General features: G+C 43.1%; 1 protein-coding gene across 2 annotated transcripts in view; it reads right to left on the bottom strand.

Moving 5' to 3' along the window:
* Window positions 1-22896, bottom strand: part of CSNK2A1 (casein kinase 2 alpha 1) — a 34472-nt gene extending 11576 nt beyond the window's left edge. Inside the window, exons 1-4 of one of the 2 annotated variants that reach the window (XM_050918362.1) lie at window positions 22800-22876; window positions 21973-22183; window positions 2245-2456; window positions 611-722 (exon numbers count right to left, since the gene is read on the bottom strand). In XM_050918362.1, coding sequence (XP_050774319.1) covers window positions 611-722; window positions 2245-2345 — 213 coding nt within the window. In that variant the 5' untranslated portion in view covers window positions 2346-2456; window positions 21973-22183; window positions 22800-22876. Of the gene's footprint in view, window positions 1-610; window positions 723-2244; window positions 2457-21972; window positions 22184-22799 lie in introns of both variants that reach the window. The other variant, XM_050918363.1, reaches the window with a different exon arrangement.
* Between the last annotated feature and the right edge of the window lie 1140 nt (window positions 22897-24036).

The raw sequence follows: 24036 nt of genomic DNA, 5'->3' as shown, positions 1-24036 counted from the left end.
TAAATGAGGACTCGGCACAGCACTTCTGAAAGGCTGCCGACCCCGGGTTTAGCTAATCCGTGGTCTTAAAGAGGAACAATTCCAGCTTGACTCTTGGGTGTTTTGCCTCTCTGTTCTTAAGGGGGAAATAGCCAGAGTGCTCATGGGGGAGGGAGCTCATGGCTTCACACAGGGCAAGAGAATTTTCTAATCATCCTTTTGGTGTCAACAGATTATGAGCTCAGCTCTAAAAGCTAATGTCTGGTGTAATGGCGTTGATCTCAAAGAAAACCTACTTTCCTAATGAAGTGGGGAGAAAGCCATGGCAGCACACCGCGATACAGAGTAGCTCCTTGGAAGGATGGATAGGCACAGAAGCGGATAGTGCTACAAGCAGAAGTTTCCTATAGACAGATTTGACAAGGTAGACAAGCATGGGGCTTGCACGGATGGACTGAGAATAGTGCTGAGTTACAGGAACCTCAAAGGGGTTCCAAGTACCACTCAGTGACATTTTCCATAACAGAATTATTTCAGGAGACTCAGATGTTCTAAGCCAAAGCCTTGCACTTTATATGTACCTAAATACCCCAGGGATAGATTTCCATCTTCCACACGGTCCCTTACTCACCTTGAGGATTTTAACTACTACTTTTTCATTATTTGTGATGTTGATGGCTTCAAACACTTCGCTGTATTTGCCCCGGCCTAATTTCCGAACTAGCTGGTAGTCATCTTGATTTCTGTGAAGAGATAAAGGCACAGAGTCCACAAAGAGCTCAGTCAGTCCTTTTTCATTCACAAAATTATCCCTCTACAAACATTAGCTCTCTGCCTCGTCTTTTATAAAAGCTAAGTAGTATGGCTGACTGGACTCCTCTTTCTAAAATAAAAGATCAAAGACTGATAGAGAAATGTGGAACCTCACTTTTCCACCTCAATACAAATGCAACCCAGGTGAGTAATGACCAAGAGTACCTGCCATTTGATAATTGCCTATTTGTAATGATCCTGGTTTCCAAGTAGTTCCTCCTCAGCAGGAGTTCCTCCCCCCCCCCCCCCCCGCGCAAAAAAACCTTCATACCCGGAGACCTTGAAACAGTCTCATAGAGAGGTCAAGGACTGAAGGGACCATGTAGACAGCTACCCTCACACAGGGAGGTGACCCCTCCCATTCAGGGCTGAAGAACATTGGGAGAGGAGTGTAGGAAACCTTTCATTGTCATTACCTGTTTTGCATCTTTTTTTGGATAGGGGATTTATTTCCTGGGATGTCACAAGAACCAAGTTCACTTGAACTGATCAGCAAAAGAATGAGGAGTACTTTGTGGCACCTTAGAGACTAACAAATTTATTTGAGCATAAGCTTTCGTGGGCTAAAACCCACTTCATCGGATGCACGCAGTGGAAAATACAGTAGAATATATATTACACAGAGAACATGAAAAAATGGGTGTTGCCATACTAACTATAATGAGACTAATCAGTTACGGTGTTTCTCCTCCAACAAGTGACAAGATAAACCCAGTACCCAATCTTTTCCTTGAGTGAAGGGCTGGGAAAAATGGTGTGTTTCAGTTGAGACCACCCCAATACGTTTGTTTGGTCCTTCCAGCACAGACTTGACATGTATGACTTCCATGCACATCACAAAATCTAACAGACTGTTAACATCAATTAAAATTATTAAGGGAGACAGCACCAAAAGTGCTATAAAACCTGTTTAAAATGGACTGAGTCTGGGGCACTGCTTATGCTCAGAAGACAACGTGTATTTCAGGTACAAAACTTCTCCAGACCCTTGCAGAGAGCTGACTAATGAGATTGTTACAAAGTGATATACACAGAGACACTGTAAAAAAAAAAAAAAAAAAAGTCTCTTCTATTATCACCCAGTTTACAGAGGTACCTTGCCACCTTTTCAAATTATTCACCCAGAGCTAAGATCTTAGTTTCTCCATCACTACTGAAAAGCAACTAGACTAAAGGAAGGAGGGAGCTGCTCAAAGTTTTCTTATACTGCTGTGGTTTTAAAAGTGACAAGAAAATCTTTCAGTCACTGAAGGGGCACTGTGCTATTTCTACAATTGACGATAAACCTTACAACCCTAACGTACACCATTCATACTAAAATACTGGCAAAATGCAAGAAAAACCTTAAGTATTACAGGTGCTCGAACTGATAGCTTCCCACACACCACTCAGCCAGATCCAACAAGAATCAATCCCTGCCCAGCACAGTCAATACAAAGTGCAGACACTTACCCCCATTCGACAACATGTGACTCATAGTCCCAGTACTCTCGGGGTCTGTGCGTGTTTACGTCAGTGTAAACTCTGGCCCTGCTTGGCACGGGTCCTGACATGTCGGACAGGTTGCTGGGTGGGGTTATATTAGGTGTTTAGAGTTCTAGTAGCCTCTGATCTCAAAACCCGACACAGGGTGAAGACCTTGGATGGGCCTTTGGTTTTTCCCACTATAGAAACAAAACGAACAAAGGTTAAAATCTCAAGGCAATATTAAAATGTTTAAGTTAATCATTAAAAGCTGTCCAGCAGAACTGGAAACTGGCCATGGGCCGGAGATCATTCCTCAGGGCTTGAAAAACGTATTTGCTTGCTCACCCTGAGTAAGTGGGAAGGAGCACTACCCCATCCATTTTAGTAGATTCAAAGTTTCACTTTAAAAAACTTTTTTAAACTTTCATGGTTGCAAATGGGAATCAATGCAGCATGGTCTGAATCTGCAGACAAACTCCTAGTTCAGCCATGTTCTGAAAGCAACAACATCCAACTCCTTAATCCTCCAGTAGAGAAACAATGCTCAAGTCACCATGTGTTGAAGAGCCCAATCTACTATATCCACATTATGAGATGACGTATGTGACTGGAATACACCACCTATTTGTAATACAGTGATAAATGATGCTGCATAATATAGGGGGATGATGGGAAGATTGACAAGTTTTCTGGAACAGACTTTTTATAAAAAACTATCAATATTTTGTATTTAAATATTTCAATCTTTACTTATAATCGTGTGTGTCTAAGAACTATAAATGCACTGGGGCAGAAGTAGCCTATGATTTTGTTCTTTGAAGTGCAAATATGCATGAAAGAAGAGGGTGAAACATTTCTTTTCACTCTCCCGTCCCTATGCTTGTTTTTTTATTAAACTCAACCCAAGAGTTTCAACCCGATTCCAGTCTAATCCCAAAGTTATTTTATGTTCAGAAAATTAGTTTTCCATCTACAGCCAAAATACTAGGGAAAACAGTAAAAAAAAGTGATGTTTAGAAATGAAAGACCTTTTGGGTGTCTAGAAACACTTCCTTGCTTTGGCCTCTACCAATCTCTTGGGCGACTGGCATTCAGAACAGAGATCTTCAAAGAGGTCTTCTGTTGATGGGGCATTTCAAAGTGGTGAGAGACTTACCCAGCATATATTTAGTAAACACTGTCTCATCTTATCCCAGCTATTGTGAGTACAACCACTCAACTAAGAGCAGACAACCCTTGCCCAAAGGGATCCCTACCCTAATTTAAAACAGTTTGCTACTGATTTTTCCACATCCAACAAATCCTAAACCTGCAAAAAGCAAAGAAAAAAAAGTCACAGAACGTCAAGACTTGTGCACGTTTCACTGATCATTCAGCACAGTTTTATACCTTCTAGAGTGAGAACTCCTCATGGCAGAGATTGTGGCTTTTTTACCTCTAAAGCATCTAGAACACTGTGGATACTATGTTAATGAACAAAAATATTGATGCTTAGTGTCCTAGCCAACGATCCCGCAGTAAAACAAATCCTTCTCTACTGCTTCCCAGTGCTTGTCATCTGTAATCTACTCCATCTCCTCCACTGAGAACAGACATAAATCCAAGCATTTTATCTGGACTAACATGCAGGAGATTGCTTTTATGACCACATATATCCATTTTGTGGAATGGAAAGAATCACTGGCCTTGAGTCACTGCTGTGGCTTCTCCATGCCACTTAAGGAATTAGCTAGAAACTAGATAAACAACTTCTCTCCAATTATGTATTTAGATAAAAGTTAGTCACCTCCATAAGAGCTCCCATACCTTGCGTAAAAAAACCCTGAAATCTGCTTCAGAGCAAGGATCCTTCCATATCTAAGCTGGAAAGTTTGTTCTGAACACAAATCTCTTTGAAAAGGCTTGTGTCAAACAGAAATAACCAGACTTCGTAATATAGCTTACTTACCCTCTCAAGAAATAAAAGTATAAGTTTAGTAGATTTAAAACACGCCTAGGACCTCAAATGCAACCTAACAGCAACAAAGTTACTGAAGTCAGCCCAACACTCCTTTGAATATTTTTTTCTATTTTGTGGTGTAAAACTTTTCCAACTTCCTCTCGTTCTGAGAAATAGCGGAGAAGGGTCTATGTTCATATTCTTCTGCACAGACATCCCAACACTGACATCCTCTACACACAAAACCCAGCTTTGACACATTAAACTTAAGATCAAACAAGATACACCTCTACCTCGATATAACGCTGTCCTTGGGAGCCAAAAAATCTTACCATGTTATAGGTGAAACCGTGTTATATTGAACTTGATTTGATCCACCAGAGTGCGCAGCACCGCCCCCTCTGGAGCACTGCTTTACCGCCTTATATCCAAATTTGTGTTATATCGAGTGGCATTATATCGAGGTAGTGGTGTAGTAACAACAGCTAGTCTCTTGGTCCTCATGCTTTTAAGGGCTCGGCACGTACCTCAGGGCTTGCCTACACACAAAAGTTGTACTGCTTTAACTTTACTTGTATAGTTAAAGCAGGACATCCCCAGTGTTCATGTTGTTATATCACTATAAAGGTGCTTATACCTATGGAGCTATTCCCATATGGGAAAAGGAATAAACTATACCTGTATAAGACACTTTTACATTGATGTAACTGTGTCCAGACTAAGTGCTGCATCATTAAAAACCTGCACCTGGCTGACAATTATTCCAGTATAAGAAGTGCGTAGACATGGCCTTAGTAAGACTGATCATTGTGAGCTACCCAGAGTTTTAAGCATTGATTTGAAACTATTCCCAATAACTTGTGACTCATCACTAAGGCCTGCTGCATTAACCAGAGGAAATTTGACAGGCAGAGGAAAATAATTTTGATCACTTGACAATAAAAAGTTAAGACTTCAAATCTGATTGTCCTACAAGAAAATGTGGCTCTCAAAGTTGTGGTCTCACATTCAAATGATTGTCTGACAACACTGCTCTGCATCTTGCTTGTTAGGAGTATTGCAAACAGTTTCTCATGTTCTCGTTTTTTGTACGACTCTCACTGAGCGTTCAGTTAAGCTTTGCCCTTGCTTTAATGTCAATTAATGCCACTGCAATAACCAGTCAGAATGAGTCACAACAGACTAACTTCAATTCCAAGGAAAAATTTTAATATTTAAATGTTATGGGTAACTTCCATCTAGTCTGAGATCTAGACCTGAACACACAGCATAACTAGTCTTACTCCTCCACAAGAGCCACCTATTGTTGTTAAATGCTCATGCAATGGTCTCAGCCCAGAAAACTTAAAATATCACCTAAAACTGGGCTGAGGATCGTGGCTGATTACTCCGATCCTCAGGCAAAATGGAACTGTCCATTGTAAGGGTAAAGCTCATTTGTGCAGAAGATAGCTCTCTCAGGAGCAGGTCCAGTATGGTGGAATGAACCTCAGTACCACCTAACCCACCACAAACCTCACCACCTTTTGCTCCAAATGCAAGGCATGCTTTGACCTTGCCTTTGGTAATACAAACACAGCAAAGTGTACATATAATCCATTAAAAAAATCCCACACAATATCTCCTTGGTAGGAGGAAGGGAGAAAATCATGCAGGAGAGACACTAGTCACATTGCTGAATGCACTTTTGGAAGGCGCACAGATCCTATGGTATTGGGCACAGTACAAGCCTAAAGAGACTAGAGTCATGATTATTCCTAGAACAGGTACCAATGCTCATGATCTTATATTAGTATCCATAAATTAAGAATAGCTCTCACAAGGTTATGAGCAAATTTAGAGACCACAAAGCACCTACAGCTTCTCAGATGGCAGGCTCTATAGAAGTGACTAGTATTTATATTGCACCACAGGTGTGCATTACAGGACACTCACCCTTCAGAGTCATATTAAGTGAATCCTGGGGTTTGCAATCTTACATTTCTTCCCTCCTAAAGAGGGAGATATTTCCTGTATCCTTGCATATCCTCACCTCTTCAACTTAAGGGGTGAGGCAGAACACTTGCTTAAATCGGGAGGGCAGGGGACATGAGGTTATTACATGGGGGTCGTGAGCTGTCAGCCTCCATCCTGAAACCCTTGCACTCAGAGGCTTGCTATGTGAAAGTGGTCACCAATACAGAAGTTTGAGAAACACCGGCTTACATGGCCCCAAATAAAAATTGTTGCTAGCTTCAGAAAACAGTTTTGGAAAAGAAGACAGCTGTATTTCAGAATGGTCCACAACCCACCCACCCCCAAACAAACCCTTAGAAGTGTACTATTTAGATTGTACAGTCAGAGGCAGAGATTTGTCTCTTCCTTTGTGCGGAAGGCACTTAGATCAGAGTGGGCACAATCTAAATAATTCAACCATGTATGTGTTGCAACTTACACCTTGCCCCTTACAAAAACCACAGGCCTCTATTAATATTTTGTAGTCTAAGTGTCTACTGAAGTAATAGCTCCACTGGTCAATTAGCGACCAATAAAAAGGGAACAAAGAATACCTGGGAAATTACAGGTCTGCCAGCCAAACTTTGATACCTGAAAAGACACTGGAACAAATTATTAAATGATCAATTTGTAAACCCTACAGGATAACGGTGGGAAGAAATAGCCAACACGGATTTGTCAAGAACAAATCATGCCAAACCAATCTAATTTCCTTCTTTGACTGGGTTACTGGCCTAGTGCAGTGTCCCCTCCACCCCTCCTTGGGGCAAAGGGACAAGCGTGGGTTTAGAGCCGGAGGCGTGGGGCTGGTACTGGAGCCCTGGGCGCAGGGCCAGGAGCTGAGCAGGATGGTGCTTCCTCCCCATCCACCATGGGGGCTGGCCCAGGTCCCTGCTGTGTCCCCCTGAATGTTCTTCAGCACCCCCCTAGGGGACAAGCCCCACAGATTGGGGACCACTGGCCTAGTGGATAGGAAAGAGCAGTAGATGTGACATCTTTATTTTAGTAAGGCTTTTGACACAGTCCCACGTGACAGTCTCAAACAACCTAGGAAATGTACTCTACATGGTTACTATAAGTTGGGTGCAAAACTGGTTGAAAGACCATATTTAAAAAGTAGTTATCAATCGTTTGCTGTCAAATTGAGAGGCTGTATCTAATGGAGGCCCACAAGGGTCAGTACTAGTCAATATTTTTACAAATAACTCAGATAATGGAATGGACATATCCTTATAAAATATGTGCATAACCAAGAGGGGAGGAGTTGCTATCGTTTTGCAGGACAAGATAAGAATTCAAGACAACCTTGACAAATTGGAGAACTTGCCTGAAATCAACAAGGTGAAATTCAATAGAGAAATGCAAAGTACTACACTTAGGAAGGAAGAATCAAATGCGTAACTACAAAGTGTGGAATAACTGGCTAGGTGGTAGTACTGCTGAAGAGGATTGGGAGGTTGCAGTGGATCACAAATTGAATATGAGCCAATAGTATGATGCAGCTGTGAAAAAGGCTAATATTCTGGAATGTATTAACAGGAATGTCATATGTTAGATACTGGAGGTCACTGTCCCACTCTGTTCAGCACTGGAAAGGCCCCAGTTGGAGAACAGTCCAGTTCTGGGTGTCACACTTTGGGAAAAAAGTTGACAAATTGGAAAGAGTCCAGAGAAGAGCAACAAAAATGACAGAAGGTTTAGAAAACCTGACCTACAAAGAAAGAGTAAAAAACTAGGCATGTTTAGCCTTGAGAAAAGAAGGCTGAGGGGAGCTCTGATGAGAGTCTTCAAATATCTTAAGGGCTGTTATAAATAGGACAGAGATCAACTGTACTCCATGTCCACTGAAGGTAGGACAAGTAGTAATCAGCTCAATCTGCAGTTAGGGAGATTTAGGTTAGCTATTAGGGAAAACTTTCAAACTATAAGGATAGTTATGCACTAGAACTGGTTAGAAAGGAAGGTTGTGGAAGCCCTATCATCACTGAAGGTTTATAAGAGCAGGTTAGACAAACTCCTGTCAGGGATAATCTAGGTATACTTGGTCCTGCCTCTGCACAGGAGGCTGGACTACATAACCTCTTGAGATCCCTTCCAGCTCTACATTTCTATGGCTTTATCAACAAGCCTTGAACAGCACCCTGAAGCATGCTAAATTTAGGTTGGGGCACACAACCAGAGAGACAAGTCCCAGATGTATAGACCCGCCAGAAAGCATTCCATCCCCTGCCCTTAATAGATGACAAGCCAACTGCAGAAAGCAATTTACTATGTAAGGACAAAGGGAGAGGTAATTTCTTAGGTGACTCTTTTGGACTTTGTCCAATGTAACTAACATTCTGAGCTATACCCAGAAACAAGCAAGTAGAATCTGTTCTCTGCACTGGTTAGGTGCTCATAGTGGCTCATACCTAGGGCCCCCTACCAAATTCACAGCCATAAAAAACACGTCACGGACTGTGAAATCTGGTCATTTGTGTGCTTTTACCCTACGAATTGGGGGTCCTGACCCAAAAGGGAGTTGCAAGGTTATTTTAGGGGGGTTGCGGTATTGCCAACGCAGAGGTAAGGGTGGCAATACTATACCATGCCATCCTTACGTCTGCATTGCTACTGACGGTGGCTTTGCCTTCAGGCTGGGATCCTAGCCAGCAGCCACCACTCTCCAGCTGCCCAGCTCTGAAGGCAGCGCTACTGCCAGCAGCAGTGCAGAACTAAGGGTAGCAATACTACAACCCACCCCTACAATAATCTTGCGACCCCCCTTCCCCTCAACACACACACCACACTCCTTTTTGGGTCAAGATCCCTATAATTACAACATCATGAATTTTCAGATTTAAATAGCTGAAATCATGAAATTTATGATTTTTAAAATCCTATGACCATGAAATTGACCAAAATGGACCGTGAGTTTGGTAGGACCCTACTCATATCATGGGCTGCAGCATTTTGCGGTAACTGCAACATGCAGGTGCTTTTTAAGTGTAGCTCCAAGTAGAAGTCATTGTGATAATGCAGCCTCAAGGTTACAAAGGTGTGCATCATCATCGCACTGTCTGAATCACAGATATGACAGAAGCCTCCAATAAAACGTAGAATAAAGACATATTTACTGGTGCATTTCAGAGCAGCTCAGCTGAGTGGGCCTGGAGCACCAACTGAAAATCTCTAGCAGGAGAGAGTATTATGCCCTTGCAACAAACTAATATTACTGTAGGAAACCATGCAGCAATCATCTAAGGCCTAAGGCCATGAGTGTGGCTCTGCATGACCTGCACAACTAGAAATTAGGAGTGCAGATAGATGGAAAAGCCCCTGAAGTGTAATTATACACTGCAAGAATCCACACCTTTACTAAAATGCACTTAGTATACTGCAATCTATTAAGATCGTACATTTCAAGTCAAAACTTTCATTTTTATTCATCTCCTTCCCCTGCTCCCTCCCAGCAGAGTGCCAGTGACTTTCTATTCATGCAATTAAATAGCTAAAGTTAGAAATCTAGCTGGTTGGATGTACAAAGATGCAAGACTAATTAGCAATGTTTCAGCTGGTTAATTTTCTAAACTGAGATTATTTATATTATCGTACTGCCTAGGAGCCCAGCCACTGACCTGGACCCCATTGTGCTCAGCATTGTACAAACAGAACAAAAAGACAGTCTCCCACAAAGAACTTACAATCCAAGTATAAGACAAGACGGATGGAGACAAAGATTTGGGGGATGGAGGGGCGGCGGGGCAAGAGAGAAGGAAACAATGAGAAAATATCAGTCAGCATGATATGCAGTGGTCTCTACACACCAGCAATCTAGTCATTGTCAAGTTTTGTAGGCATAATAGCAAAGGAGAGTTTTCTAGTAATACTCTTTGTAGAACTAGCTGATGCTAAGCTAGTCTAAACTGACTTGGCTGTTTTAATTTGAACATGTACAGGGATTTAAATATCAATAAGAATTCTAGAGTGCTCCATCTGGTCTAGCTTTTTCTAGAAAAACGATTTCATCATTTTGTTGAAAAAAAGTGAGTCATACTAGTCAACGACAGGACAAATCTCACAGTAGATGGCTTCCTAGGTCATGTAAAAATAGCCTGACACAGGATGTACAGTATGAAGAACTCCTCGGAAAAGGCACCTCAGAAAACCACCCCCCACTGGAGATTCCCCATCAATTCCACACAAACTTCTGGGACTGGAAGGATAAATATGTATTTACCTCCACAGTTCTGTATGAGGAAGAATGAGAGAATTTGACAGTAGTGGTCATTTTTTATTTTAAATGTAACATTACTTGCATATCTTCCATTTCCTTTAAAACCAAAAGTGACCAGCACTGTCAAGTCTCTCATCCCTTTCGATAAGAAATGTGTTGTGGGTGGGTTGGGGAGGGTTAATGCATATTTCATCCCCAATCGCAAGAGGGAAAAATAAGATGATTTAAGTTCCTGGCCAAAATGTACTGATACCAACATGATTAGGCAGTGTGGTAGGCGGGAACATGCAAAATACAGTTCAGCCCATAGCTGTGAGGAAGAAAAGCTGCACTATGGACAATTCAAACAGCTGAGTTGTACCTAGGTCAAATGAGTGTAATGAACTGGTTACAAAACCACAGTTACACTTGTACTGTGGATAGAGCCTATATGTAGCATGTGACTTGTTTATTTCTGCATGAATGCTATCATCTCCACTTCCTCCTGCCATCATTTATGCTCTCAAATCTGGGTGGACACATCTCCCTTCAAACCAAACAGCAATGAAGCCAACAAAAATGAACTAAACATTCAGTATGTCAAACAAAAATGATGGGAAAAAGCACAAGACAGAACAGAGGCCCCTGTCCACACTATTTCTGACCTGTGATTGTGTAACAGATTAAAAGGCATTAACAAAGTGGTCACAAGCAATAAAGTAAAGTTTGTTTCCATACAGCAACTTTCTAGCCTTAACAATCTTGTTTGTGCATCTGCACATACCAAATTGTCTAACAATACTGTTCATTTAGGGAAAATTTAGCTATCCGTTAGTGAATCTCAGAGACTAGAGTACATGGAGGAAATGCAGTGTGGCACCAAGGGGAGTGCATTGTTCCATGTCCAGGATGTCCTACTGCACACAGAGCTAGGAGAAAGAAAGAACCACCAAACTAGTCACATCAATGTTTTGTGGTAAGGGGGAGGAAGACTGGGTCGTGTCCACATTGCAAAATACAGTGTTCGCTGAACTGGTTACAGGAAGTCAATCACGTGCCAGAGCCAACCATGACAGTTAACTGATTCAACACAAGATGTAGCATGAACAGGGCCTAAAAGCAACAATGGTCACTGCTCCTGGTTGCGACAGGTATTTGAACTCCCTAATCTTCAGCAGAAGCACATGTAATACTGAAAAGACAGACACATGGAACCAAGTACCAGCAGCTGGATTACTCTAATCTACAGTTCACATTACTATCCTCACCAGATACTAAAACAAAATAAACAACTTGCATCTGACAAGTGGGTATTCACCCACGAAAGTTTATGCTCCAATACATCTGTTAGTCTATAAGGTACCACAGGACTCTCGCCATATGGAATGGAAATCTATCAACCTTGTTGCTTTTTACAGATCCAAACTAACAGGGCTACCCCTCTGATACTTAAAACAAAATACAAAATTGTCATCCTGCCCACAGACACAAAAAACATCCTGGGGCACTAAGCACTGCAAAGCAAGGAAGCCAAGTGTCACCAAAGCAAAGCATCATAGTACTTGAGGCCCGAAGTAATGCAGTACAGCCCTGAGGAAATCTCAGCACCTCTTCATAAGTGGTGGATGTAACCACTGATTTCTAAGGACTTGGAGAAGGTCCACCTCTACCACAAACCTGGTTTAAGTGAGAATCACAGTTTTGGGTTTCTAGGCAATGCTGTATTGGAGATCAGACAAACTGTGGTTAAAAGAGGGGTGAAGGAGGAAGAGTCGGGCTTTAGAAAGATTAACGACTGTTCAATACTAAGGATTTGTCTACATGGGGAAACTGACCAGCATTGCTAAAGCAGCTTAATTCAGAAAGATTCTGCAATAGCTGTAATTCCCAGGTATGAACACTACTGTGGAAACTGGTATAGCAGCGGTCCCAAACTGTGGGTCATGACCCTGTTTTAATGGGGTCGCCAAGGCTAGTGTTAGACTTGCTGGTGCCCAGGGCCGAAGCCCGAGCCCAAGGGCTTTAGCCCTGGGTGGCGGAGCTCAGGTTACAGGCCTCCAGCCTGAGGCTGAAGCCCTTGGGTTTCGGCTTTGGCCCCCCGCCTAGGGCAGCGGGGCTTGGGCGGGCTTAGGTTTTGGTCCCCCCTCCTGGGGTCGTGTAGTAATTCTTGTTGTCAGAAGGAGATCATAGAATATCAGGGTTGGAAGTTCCTCAGGAGGTCATCTAGTCCAGCCCCCTGCTCAAAGCAGGACCAATCCCCAGACAGATCCCTGAATGCCCCCCTCAAGGATTAAACTCACAATCCTGGGTTTAGCAGGCCAAAGCTCAAACCACTGCAATGAAGTTTGAGAGCCCCTGTGCTATAACTATGCTGGTCTATTTCCCCAGGCAAACAAACTCTTAGAGACTATTTGAAATTTTCCTAACAAAACGGAGAATGGACTTATCACTATTTCATATAACATCCTTATTGGAAGTACCCCACAGAACTTAATTTATCCTATGCAGAGTAAAAGCATAAAACCACAGTTAAATGAAATATGAAATGTATAATTGATTAATTGTATTAGAGTAGCAGCTAAAGGCACCGATCAAAGATCAGACACAATTGTGCTAGGCACCATGCACATTACAATCCTTTTTTCTATACCTGTTAAAAGGGATTAAATCAGTTCTCTAACATTCAAGTCAGTAACAAGATGCAAACTGTATGCCATCTCGAGAGCTTGACTCTGTAGGTTAGGACACAAGAAAGGGAGCTCACCTCTAGAATGATGAGAAAGCTGAGACTGGGATGCTTAACGTTCTATTTAAAAAAAACATTTTGATTAGTTTAAGCCAAAGTTAAATTAGCCATATTTTTCTTTTTTTAAAAAAAGAAAGATTGATAGCTTTTAAAATCTGTTCTCATTAATTTCAATAGTAAGCCCCTCATATCAGAGAAGTGTTTTCTAATGGGTGGTGTACATTAACACCACAAAAAAGTAATATTAATTAATAAGATGTGTGTCAATTCCTGTGTCAATTTACTTCTCAGTAGAAGAATTCTATACAAAATGTCAGCAAAATGTAGCTGCCTATGAGATACCAGCATCCTTCACAGTTCTAGAGACTGTTTTGAAAAGGCACTTTGTATATTTTATTGAGAGCATAGCTAAGTTATGGGAATGCATTTTCCTTTTCAGTGGAAGTTCTTCTAGCACCACGCTCTCCTTGCAGAAAATTCCAAGCATAGGATTCTTCAGGGCCCTACACCTAAAACAAGTGTCACACTGAGTCTGAGTGCTTACATTGACACTAATTGAACTGGAAGCCAAGAACTTCCCAGAAGACTGGTGGCCTGAGGAATGTTGCAACAGCTAACACCTGACCTTTCTGAGTAAGTGTATAAATAAGACATCCCTGGATACAAACATCACTAAACAGTAACAATCCACAGAGTGGGTAGTAGAAGCACTGCTTCACTACTTCCACCAGCAGCAGAATATTACCAGAAAGCTACGAGTTTATCTTGACAGAGCACCGCTGAACTCTTTTCAATAGTATGTCATATGACCATTACAGAAGATGACCTAGTTATAAGAGCCAGACTAAGCTGGCAGAAAATGTCTCCAGAGGAACACGATGAGCACTAACAAGATTATCCAATTTTTTAAAAATTATTTCTTGTGGCTGCCTGTTGCCTCCAGAGATCCAGGGAAATCTTCCCCTCGCTTCATTATCCCTAGAAAGTGCATATACCAAACAGGTTTCTCTAAGAAAAGAACTAGAGCAAAGGCTGATTACTCAGATGGGTCCAAAGGCTTTCCACTCACTCCTACTTTCCCCACATAAGCTTGTTAACAGCTGTAATTGTAGCAGTGTTCATGCAGCTAGGAAAGAAAACAGCCTGCTCATTCTGAAATACCACTTTTCACCAGGTATAGGAGAGGTGCAAAATGATGATGAATCACCCTCCTCCCCACAAGTGGCCTAAGGAGCAAGAATCCTTTCCAAACTTGCATCTATTTGTCTACCACACCACTGGGGGGTAAAATACTATCTTTCAGAATTAAGGTTTAGGTCCATCTCTGAAATAACCAATGTTTACAGATGTCCAGTGTAGTTACTGGAAACATTCCAAAAGCAGTTGACTGACATACAAACTGCCTGTTATCATTCCCTTTCCTCTAACCTCTGTCTCTTTGTCTGGCTAACCTCAGCTGTGGGCTCCCTGGAGTAGAGACTGTCCTTGTGTCTGGAAAGCGCTTAGCGCAAAGTGCATGTTACTCTAAATAAAATAGCTAGACACACTGTAGATGACTTCAGTGAAGCCTATCTGGTCAAAAAGAAGGCAGTCTTTCCTTCACTCGGTACTCAAAAATCCCATTCTTAACCCTAAAATAGAAGAATTAGTGACTGCTGTGTTATGCATTACAAACAAATTCATTTTGGCAATAGGGACTTGGTTTGCATATCTACAGGATACAGGAACTCCAGCAATCTGAATTTTTCATAATCCAACTAGAAATGGAAATTGGCTTGGATTTACCAGGACTGGTGTTTTGCATCTTTTTTTCCAGAAATCCATTTGTCCGTTAAAGGGATGTCAATTTAAAAATAAAATCAGTTTTTAAAATCCAGACAAAACATTCTATTGAAATTCAGAGATTAAAAACCCAACCCCGATAGACAAAATGTTTATGTTTAGTCCGGGGTGGCCAAACTGTGGTTCACAAGCTGCATGGGGCTCTTTTACAGTTAAAGTGTGGCTTGTGAAGCCCCCCACGCCTCCCTCCCATTCTCCACCTACCAGACTTGTGGGGGGACCTCTGGACCTGTGCCTTGTAGTGGGGTGGTGGGGTAGGGGCTTCTACCCAGCAGGGAGGGAGGTCACAGGGCTTCAGCCCTGCGGAGTGCGCCTGCTGGGGACCAGGGCTTCAGCAGGAGCAGGCGTGCCCCGGCTCTTGAACTTCTGAAGAGTGTCATACGCAGCTCTGACGGTTAGTAAGTTTCGCTACCCCGGTCTTGTTCTCCCACCACTGTTGCCTCCTGAGCTACATTTTGAGCCAAAGCTATCCTTCCAGTCTCCTTTTAAATGGTTGGTGGTGCTCAGCTGTGGAGAAATGAGGAGTCAGATTTTATAAAGCCTGAAACCCTCTCTGTCAACTGAGGCAACAAGGGAAGAGTTTGCAACTTAAACTCAAAATAAAATGTGATCAAGCCTTTATAACTGGAAATGGCAGGAAAGTTTAGTTCAGAAATTGGCAGTAAGTCTCCCAGAGTAATTCCAGCATTAGCACACTCTCTAAACTGACACTGAAGGCACTAACGATACCACAAACACCCTAACAGGTCAGTGGGCTCTTCTGCTGAGAAGTCAAAGCTGTATCTGGCCATAAAAGAGAGTCATCCCATTAAAATGGAGCAGCACAGTTCAGTGGACAAGACACAGGACTGAGAACCAGGAACATCTGCACTGTAATCCCATACTTGATGCTAGCTTCCTCAACAGTCTAAGGCAACACAAGTTTTCTGCTTTTGTTCTGCCATCTGTAAAATGGAGAAAGTACCACACCTATCTGACAGGGGTGCTCACTGAGGCAATTAATCTGCTGATGTTTACAGACAACTTTATAAGGGCTACACACAGATCCCTCCAATGGTCCCCAATTTATCTGGGCAACTATCGCATGCAAAACTTGCGTGGTAACCAGGAGGTTTCCTTCCACTCTCTCCCACTCCATGCCCAACAAACACTTTATGTAGGCTGTTGACTTTGGGAGGCTCTCCCTCCCACACCCCAAAAAAAGTCTCACTGATCCTCTCTTAAATAATAAGGCTAGTTCTGTGCATTGTAGTGTGCTTACAGAAGTCAGTTACATAAGAGCAGTGATACTCAAATCTCAGTGATTCAGGAACCAAATTAGCAATCAACATTACCAAGAAGAATCACAGTAGTGTGAATTCATTGTTTCATTTACCGTTTTATTTATATAATTCTCACAGCAAAATGACCATATTCTACAATTGGTTAACATCATAAAAGCATCTTGACTGATTAATAATTAAATCACACTGTGTTTTACTATCGAGTGCTGCAAAGAGCCACAGAAGACACATTAAAGAGCTGCTTGTGGCTCCTGAGCCTCCATCTGAGTCTCATTGCATTAGAGGAAGGAAAACTATCTGGATTTGTTTCATTGACCCAAAAACTCTAAGACCTGTTCTAGATTAAGTCTACTGAATTATCTCAGGTTCCCAAGGCATCTGTATCACAACTAAAAGTTCAACCCCAAGTATTCTCATTAAAGCACAGGCTCTTTCATCCCCACTTCTGAATTGGGCTGAAGGAGCTTTCATCCTATTGTTCCATGTTATCCTCAAAGTATGGCAGGTGTTAGTGCTACATGTTACCTAAGAGACTGGCAGAAGAGAAACTCAATCCAATTTTAAACGCTTTATTAACATACCAGAGTAAACTAGGGTTGCCAAACTAATACATCTAGTATAAGACAGTGGTACATATTAGTGTCCTTTTCCCCACACATGCCACATTGTACCAGTTGGTGCTGTGCCACTAGAATATCATAGCATACAGGATAACTGAAGGGTGCAAGTCATGCACCAAAGGCTGAAAGTCATGGAATGCATAAAAAAAATATATACTTCTGCAAATTTGTAACAGACTCCACCCAAAGCAAAAGCGCTTGCAAGAATTCCAATGCAAAGCCAATCTCTCTCTCATCAGTCTGCCAAATATAAACCTTGTTCTGCTAGGGCTTTGGCCAGCCATATCCAAACTATAACCCTTTATCAATCTTGCAGCTGCTGGACTTCTCCACCTGGCAACAGTAAATAACTGCTCCTTCAAGTCAGAAAGGGAGACTTTAGCACCACTGTATGCATGCAGATGTGGTTGCCCCATCTCAACAAACACATTGGAATTGGAAAAGGTTCAGAAAAGGGCAACAAAACTGGTTGGGGTATGGAATGGTTTCTGCATGAGGAAGCAGCAGAGAGTCCTGTGGCACCTTATAGACTAACAGACGTATTGGAGCATGAGCTTTCATGGGTGAAGATGTTGTGTAGGCCAACACTATAACAGGATTAAAAAAAGAACTAGATAAATTCATTGAGGATAGGTCCATTAATGGCTGTTAAACAGGATGGGCAGGGATGGTGTCCCCAGCCACTGTTTGCCAGAGGCAGCGAAGAGGTGACAGAGAATGGATCACTTGGTGATTCCCTGTTCCGTTCATTCCCTCTGGGGCACCTCGCATTGGCCACTGTTGGAAGACAGGATACTGGGCTAGATGGACTTTTAGTCTAACCCAGTATGGCGTTATGTTCTATATTCACTTTGCAACTGATCTCAGACTGGATTAACAACTGCTTCCATCCAGCTGAGTTCTGGAAAATCATACCCTATCTAGAAACTGGGCTTTTCTTGTCATTAATTAGTAAACAGACTCTAAGAGAGCACTGATATGCAATCTCCTACCTGGCTCCCTCATGGATTATTTAAGGAGAGTGCTTTCTCTGGAGTTCACACAGCAAAGCCACAGCTATTTTAACTATTGTTTTTTGTTTGTTTTTAAAGTTTTTAACTAGCCCATGTATTGGCAGAGTTGGAAAATACCACCACCACCAGAAGGAAAAAGATCTCACTATCTAGATGTTTCTCCTCAGGAAATCCTCATGGCTGTTTGTTCCTGTCAAGTAGGTAACATTTGTAAACTTTGTTCAACAGAAAATTAGTGGTAACCATCAGAAATTGACAGAACTGGCTGCAAGACAAGTGACTGCAAGTCATTTCAACAACATTCAGGCAGCATCAGGAAAGAAACTAAGGCAGAAAAAATCTGTGCCACTCCCAAATCCTAAAGCAGGAGATGCAATACATAAAAATATTTTCATTCATACAAACCTGATACTTGAACTTCAGAGAAGTTTATATATAAATACTACAAGGGGAGAAAAACAGTCGTGGTCCACATAAATCAGAGTTTGTTAAATGCCAGCTATTGTGTTACTAATACAGTATATGGAAAGGTTGCCCTGTATAAAAATTATTGTTAGATAGGGCAGCTCTCAGACAGAGCGGGCAATTGAAATATATCCACTGAGGAATGCGTCACATGATAATTCTGCATTTCATACCAGCACTTTTGAAGACAACTAAATCCACAAGACTAGCAGTATTCAACAGTCATTACAACTCGGTAGGGATATGAATGCTGAAGTCCATCCTTAGCATACAAAATATTAAAACAAAAATAAAAATCACACAAACTGTCAATTGCTGTTCTAAGGAGAATCTGTCCTCCATCTTTGCAACATTCTTCATACCTACTAACTGTAAGTGAATCCAACTGCCTCAGGTTCATTTATTCTGAAAACAGTACCAAAATATGTATATGCCTCTGTCAAGAGGGACATACCTAAATGCCCTAAAAAAGTACACTATAGTGGAGATCGCACTGCTGTTAGCAGTGACCAACCTCATAAGTCAACTTGTTCTGAACACTTAGGCATCTCACTAAAGTGGAAGTTGAACTCCCTTTTGTCAAGGTTCTCATATTCTGCAGCAAACTGAACATAAAATCTGAGAGAAACATGGTGGGTTAGGTAGTATGTTTTATTGGACCAACTTCTGTGGTTGAAAGACAGGCTTTTGAGCTCATACAGTGATCGTTTTCAGGACTAAAGAAGAGCTCTGTGTAAGCTAGAAAGCTTGTTTCTTTCAGCCACAGAAGATATTACCACACCCACCTTGTTTCTCTCACATCCTGGGACCAAGATGGCTAGTACCACTCTAAAATCTGTGGCACTCTTGTGGTAGATTAAAACGAAAGGAAATTTTGGCAAATAAGGTTTTCGTTGAATGAAAGTTAAAATAATCAGTACAGTGGCTCTTGTTTTTAATATTAAGCTCAATGTGTTCTACAGTATCCTCACTATTAGTTGTCAATATAAGCTAAAGAATTTTGTAACAACCACTCATAACTACACTGTAGAAGTCATCAAGGAAGAGGACTCAGGTTTTGGCAACTATGTATGGTGCATTTGGCACCAAGGGAGTTCACAGGAGGCCGTTTCCTTGTAACCAAAACAAGATGATCATTGTGATGATACTAGATGATCATAATGGTCCTCTCTGGACTTAAAAATCTAGGAGTTACTTCTCACTATAAAGAGCTCAACCCCACCCCAAGAGCCCCGTAAGGGGGACAAGTTAACATAAGCAATTCACTATCATTGGATAAAAAGAATAACACATTTGATAACACAGAAACAGATTCCCATGCCTCCCTAGAGATAACATGAAACATGGAAACTAATCACACCTGCACTGTCACCTACTCTTACTCCTTTCACATCCTCATTTGGTTAACACACTACTGCTCTCAGTGCACCCCCTCTATCACATCCTTAACACTCAAAGCAATTTCTTCTTCTACCCTGAGAAAGTACCTTTACTACAATTTTTGCCTGCACCCCAGCCCCAGGAGCTCATCTTCATTCTCAACTCACACACCTCCTGACTATGAAGTGGCAAGCCTTCCCCGTCACTATAGCCCTCATCTCCATTGCCCCAGCTCCATCCTACAATCTAAAGTCCCCACTTTGACCACCCAACTGCGGATGGTCTAATCCCTTTTCCACACATCCATATTCCCCCAGGATCTACTCCTCTCCTCATTTTTATTATATAACCTCTACCTTATGTTTCACCCCAACCAAAATGTATTTCCCTGTTTTCTCCATGAAATACTTCCCCTCCATATCAGCAATTTCACTACCCTTTCTCCATCCAGGACCTAGTTTCCTTCAGTTTACTACATCTAATCCTGGCCATACTAGATCACTTGGTTCTCCACTGATGTCAAATTCCCCTCTCTTTTTACTACAGCCATTGCCAACACACATTCCCACCCCCACTGCAGATTCACTCCCTTGTTTTGGAATTCTCTTTATAACCTCTTTATAACCTCCCTCAAATCATTTTTAGGATTAATACCTTCCCAGAACAAACCACCCACTCCATTATGGGATTATACTTGAAAGAAAGTGATTCCTCTTCAGAGAACACATCCTACTTAGAAAAATACAGCCAGGAGAAGTTTATACTATCAGCACCCCAAGAGATTTGCACCTCCGCATGCCAAGATTTTGGAGGATGTAGTTTCCACTAATGTGTAGAAAATATCAAAACCTGTATCTACCCCTACTTATCTCCCCACCTCTGAGCTGCAAGGGAACAGACCCCCTGACCTCCACCACTCAAAGGGCTACACCTCGACCTGAGAAGAAGTCCACCCTCACCCCTTAGGCAATACACCCCTCTCTGCTACAGGTGTGAGTAGAGGTTGACACCTAACTGTCCAAGGAACAGGTAGGACCTCCATCACCACAGGAGGATGTAAACCCACCCACCTCACAGATCCATCTATCCCCAAGATAACTATGAAATGAAGTTTGCCTCTCTGTCAGATGTGTCTCTCTCAACAGAAGAGGGATATATATACTGGATAGATGTTTGATACTTACCTATTACAGATGTCCATGGTCTGTGCCAGTGGAGCCAAACACCCAACCCACGGGGTAATTTTGCCTGCCTCAGGTATTACATGGCCCCATGAATATCTGATTCTGCATATTTCAAGTGTTTTTTTTTTTTTGAAGAGTATATTTCTAGCACCTATGTCTACAAAGACAGTCTTCTAAACATGAACTGAGGGCTTGTCTACGCTTGAAACGCTATAGCAGCACAGCTGCAGCTGGGCCACTGTAGTGCTTCAGTGTAGATACTACCTATGGTAAAGGGAAGGGTTCCTCTGCTGGTGCAAGTTATCCACCTCCCTGGGAGGAGAGAGCTAGGCTGACAGAAGAGTTTTTCCATCCACCTAGAACTATGTACACCAGGGTTTGGTCATCTTAACTATGCCACTCAGGAGTGTGGATTTTTCACACCCTTAAGCAATGTAGCTAGGTCAATATAATTTTTTAGTCTAGACCAGGCCTGAGTATAAACACCTGCAAAGCTGATGTGTTGTCTCCAGGTGTCTGCAAGTAGCCTGAAACAGCAACTGTAGGAGAAATGTGAACTATTCCCCAGTCATCTCAATGGGGTGTTGACTCTTAAGCTGATTATGACACTTTATGGGCCACTTTTTCCAAATAATTTAGGTCATGTTGTGAACCAAATTTGCACAGTTACCATATTTATGTGAACAAATGTGGTAACTACAGGTGAAACAAGCATAACAAAAGAGAACAGGAGTAGTGTGGTCCTAGCAGTGCCCTCCACCACTTACTCCCCACTAAATGATGCAGATTACAACAGTAATTTTCTTGAGCTCCTCAAACCTGCATCGTGTTCTAATAGTGCAAAGCCCTGCATCATTGTAGAGTCCACTGCAGTCAATGGGACTCCACATGGGCACAGAGGACTGCACTACTGGACCTTGACACAAGATCAGGGCTTAAAAGTTTAGCTAACATATAAGGAGCATATTCCATCATCAGCCTTTGTATAAATCTCCCATTGTTTCCAGTGAAAAACTGGCTAGAAAAATGTATGTGGCCTAAACATTCTTACCCAATCGGTCCTCTTTAAAAAAAACAACACGTGCTTGAGCAACAGTGATATAACTTGCTATTCCAACAGAAGTATTTTGAACCAATTTTCAGCTGGGGTGAGAAGAGCAATGATAGGAGCTTTCCTCAGGACACAAACCCCTGCCATCCACAGAGCTGTGAAGAGACTGGCCAACCACAGCTTCAGGGGCAAGAGCACACTCCCAGTGAAGCTAAAAGAAGAAACAGCCTATTTCACATGGGGAGAGGATATACTCCTCTGATAGCATTAGAGATGGACCCTTCCTCTTCCCGCCCCTCATCGTGCTGGGGCAAGACAGATCCTCTCAGCCAGGGGAACAGTCACCTCCCCCACCCCCGAACTGATAAGGGACGTGGGGAGGATACTACCCCTCTCGGGGGTATATACCTTGCCAACGGAGCTGGGATGGGGAGGGGCTCCTCCTCTCCAGGAGAATATAGACCCCCACCCACTTCCGCCCCCCAGAGAACCGAGAGGCCTCCCTACCCGTCCCCCCCAGACAGAACGAAGAAGCGGCCCACCCCCACCCCCACCCATCAGGCAGAGCTGGGAAGGGGCTGGGCCCCTCTCCCCGGCACCCCCCATCCCTAGCCGGGCCGGGCCGGGGGTAGCCCCTCCTCTGCGGAGGGAAGGAGGATGAGTCTCCCCTCAGGGCACCCCCCTGCCAGCCCCCCCCTCCAGGGGCGCCCCCTCCCCGCTCAGGGCAATGGGGCCGCGGGGCTGGGCGAGACAACGGGGGCAGCCGCGGCCCCATTCCCTGTCCCCGCCCGCCGGGCCCCGGCAGGAGGGGTCGGGCCCGCCGGTACCTGAAGCGACCGCCGCTCTGGCCTCCCTCCCCACCGGCCTCACACAGACAATATGGCGGAGGCACAAGGCTCGGCAGCCAGCCGCAGGGACCAGAGCGAGGCTGGCCGGAACCGGAAACCCGGCCTCTCCCCCAGCTCGCTACGTGCTGCGGCGGCAGCGGAAGCGGGGAGCGCGGGGCGGGGCTTGGCGAGACAACGGGGGCAGCCGAGCGCACGCGAGGAAGCCACGCATGCGCAGTATGAGACACTACGGCACTGCCTTCTGGGAATTGTAGTTCTCTTTCCTTCACGGGCGCCCTCAGGCGCTTAGGGCTCAGCTCCTCTGTTTAGCCAGACTCTGGTGTCACGACTTCATGACACTGAAGTGCCAGCATGTTGCATGGGCTTCCTGGCAGGGCAATGGCGGCAAAGCAGTCAGCATCGATGATGTCATTCCAACACATGAACTCGCTGCGTCAGAAAGTGATGGCGTCAGACCAGAATATGATGTCGACACAACAGTTTGATGATGTCATATCATAATATGATGTCAGCACCACAAAGCATGATGATGTCACGTCGAGCCCACCACAAAGTGATAATTGCCACTTCAGAATGTTCCGATGGCACATGCAATAGTTACAGGGTCACATGCAATGTCTCTTTGAAACTGCTTTGTAAATTGGAGATGCTGTACTGAAGCAAAGTGGTGCAGTGCTGAAATGGGATTTGAATGGAATGTTGCGTTGTCATGAAAAACATCATGTCACACCGATCATTTCTGCAGCCCAAGTGTTCTGTCAGGATGTGTCAGTGGTGAGCAAGCTAGAAACACATAACTTGCCCTATAAAACATGACAGTCTGATTGACAATACTGTTTATAATTTTCTGTTCTTCAAAACTACTTTTGGCTCCGGTCCTGCAAAGACTTATGCATGTGCTTAATTTTATGCACAGTGATCAGGCTCCTAAAACTGCAGGTGCATAAAATTAGGCCCAGGCATAAGTCCTTGCAGGATCAGGGCCTTTCCTGGTACATTTTTGTATCATCTTTTGCAAAGTGTGTGGAGGGGAGGGAAGAGGCGTTTTTTGTCCTGTTTCAACTGTAAAAAAATGCAAGTGTAAAACCTAATGATGTTAGTCACCATGTTTTGATTTTATTTGCCCCCATCCCCACCCCGCCCCACCCTACACACATGGATATTTGGTTAAACTCAAAAAGCAGCTTGGATTTAAACTTTCTAATATGGCTTGGTC

The sequence above is a fragment of the Gopherus flavomarginatus genome, chromosome 11 (assembly GCF_025201925.1).
Source record: "Gopherus flavomarginatus isolate rGopFla2 chromosome 11, rGopFla2.mat.asm, whole genome shotgun sequence".
Taxonomy (NCBI): domain Eukaryota; kingdom Metazoa; phylum Chordata; order Testudines; family Testudinidae; genus Gopherus; species Gopherus flavomarginatus.
The sequence above is the reverse complement of the archived record's forward strand: the minus strand, read 5'-3'. Positions and strand labels throughout refer to the sequence as shown.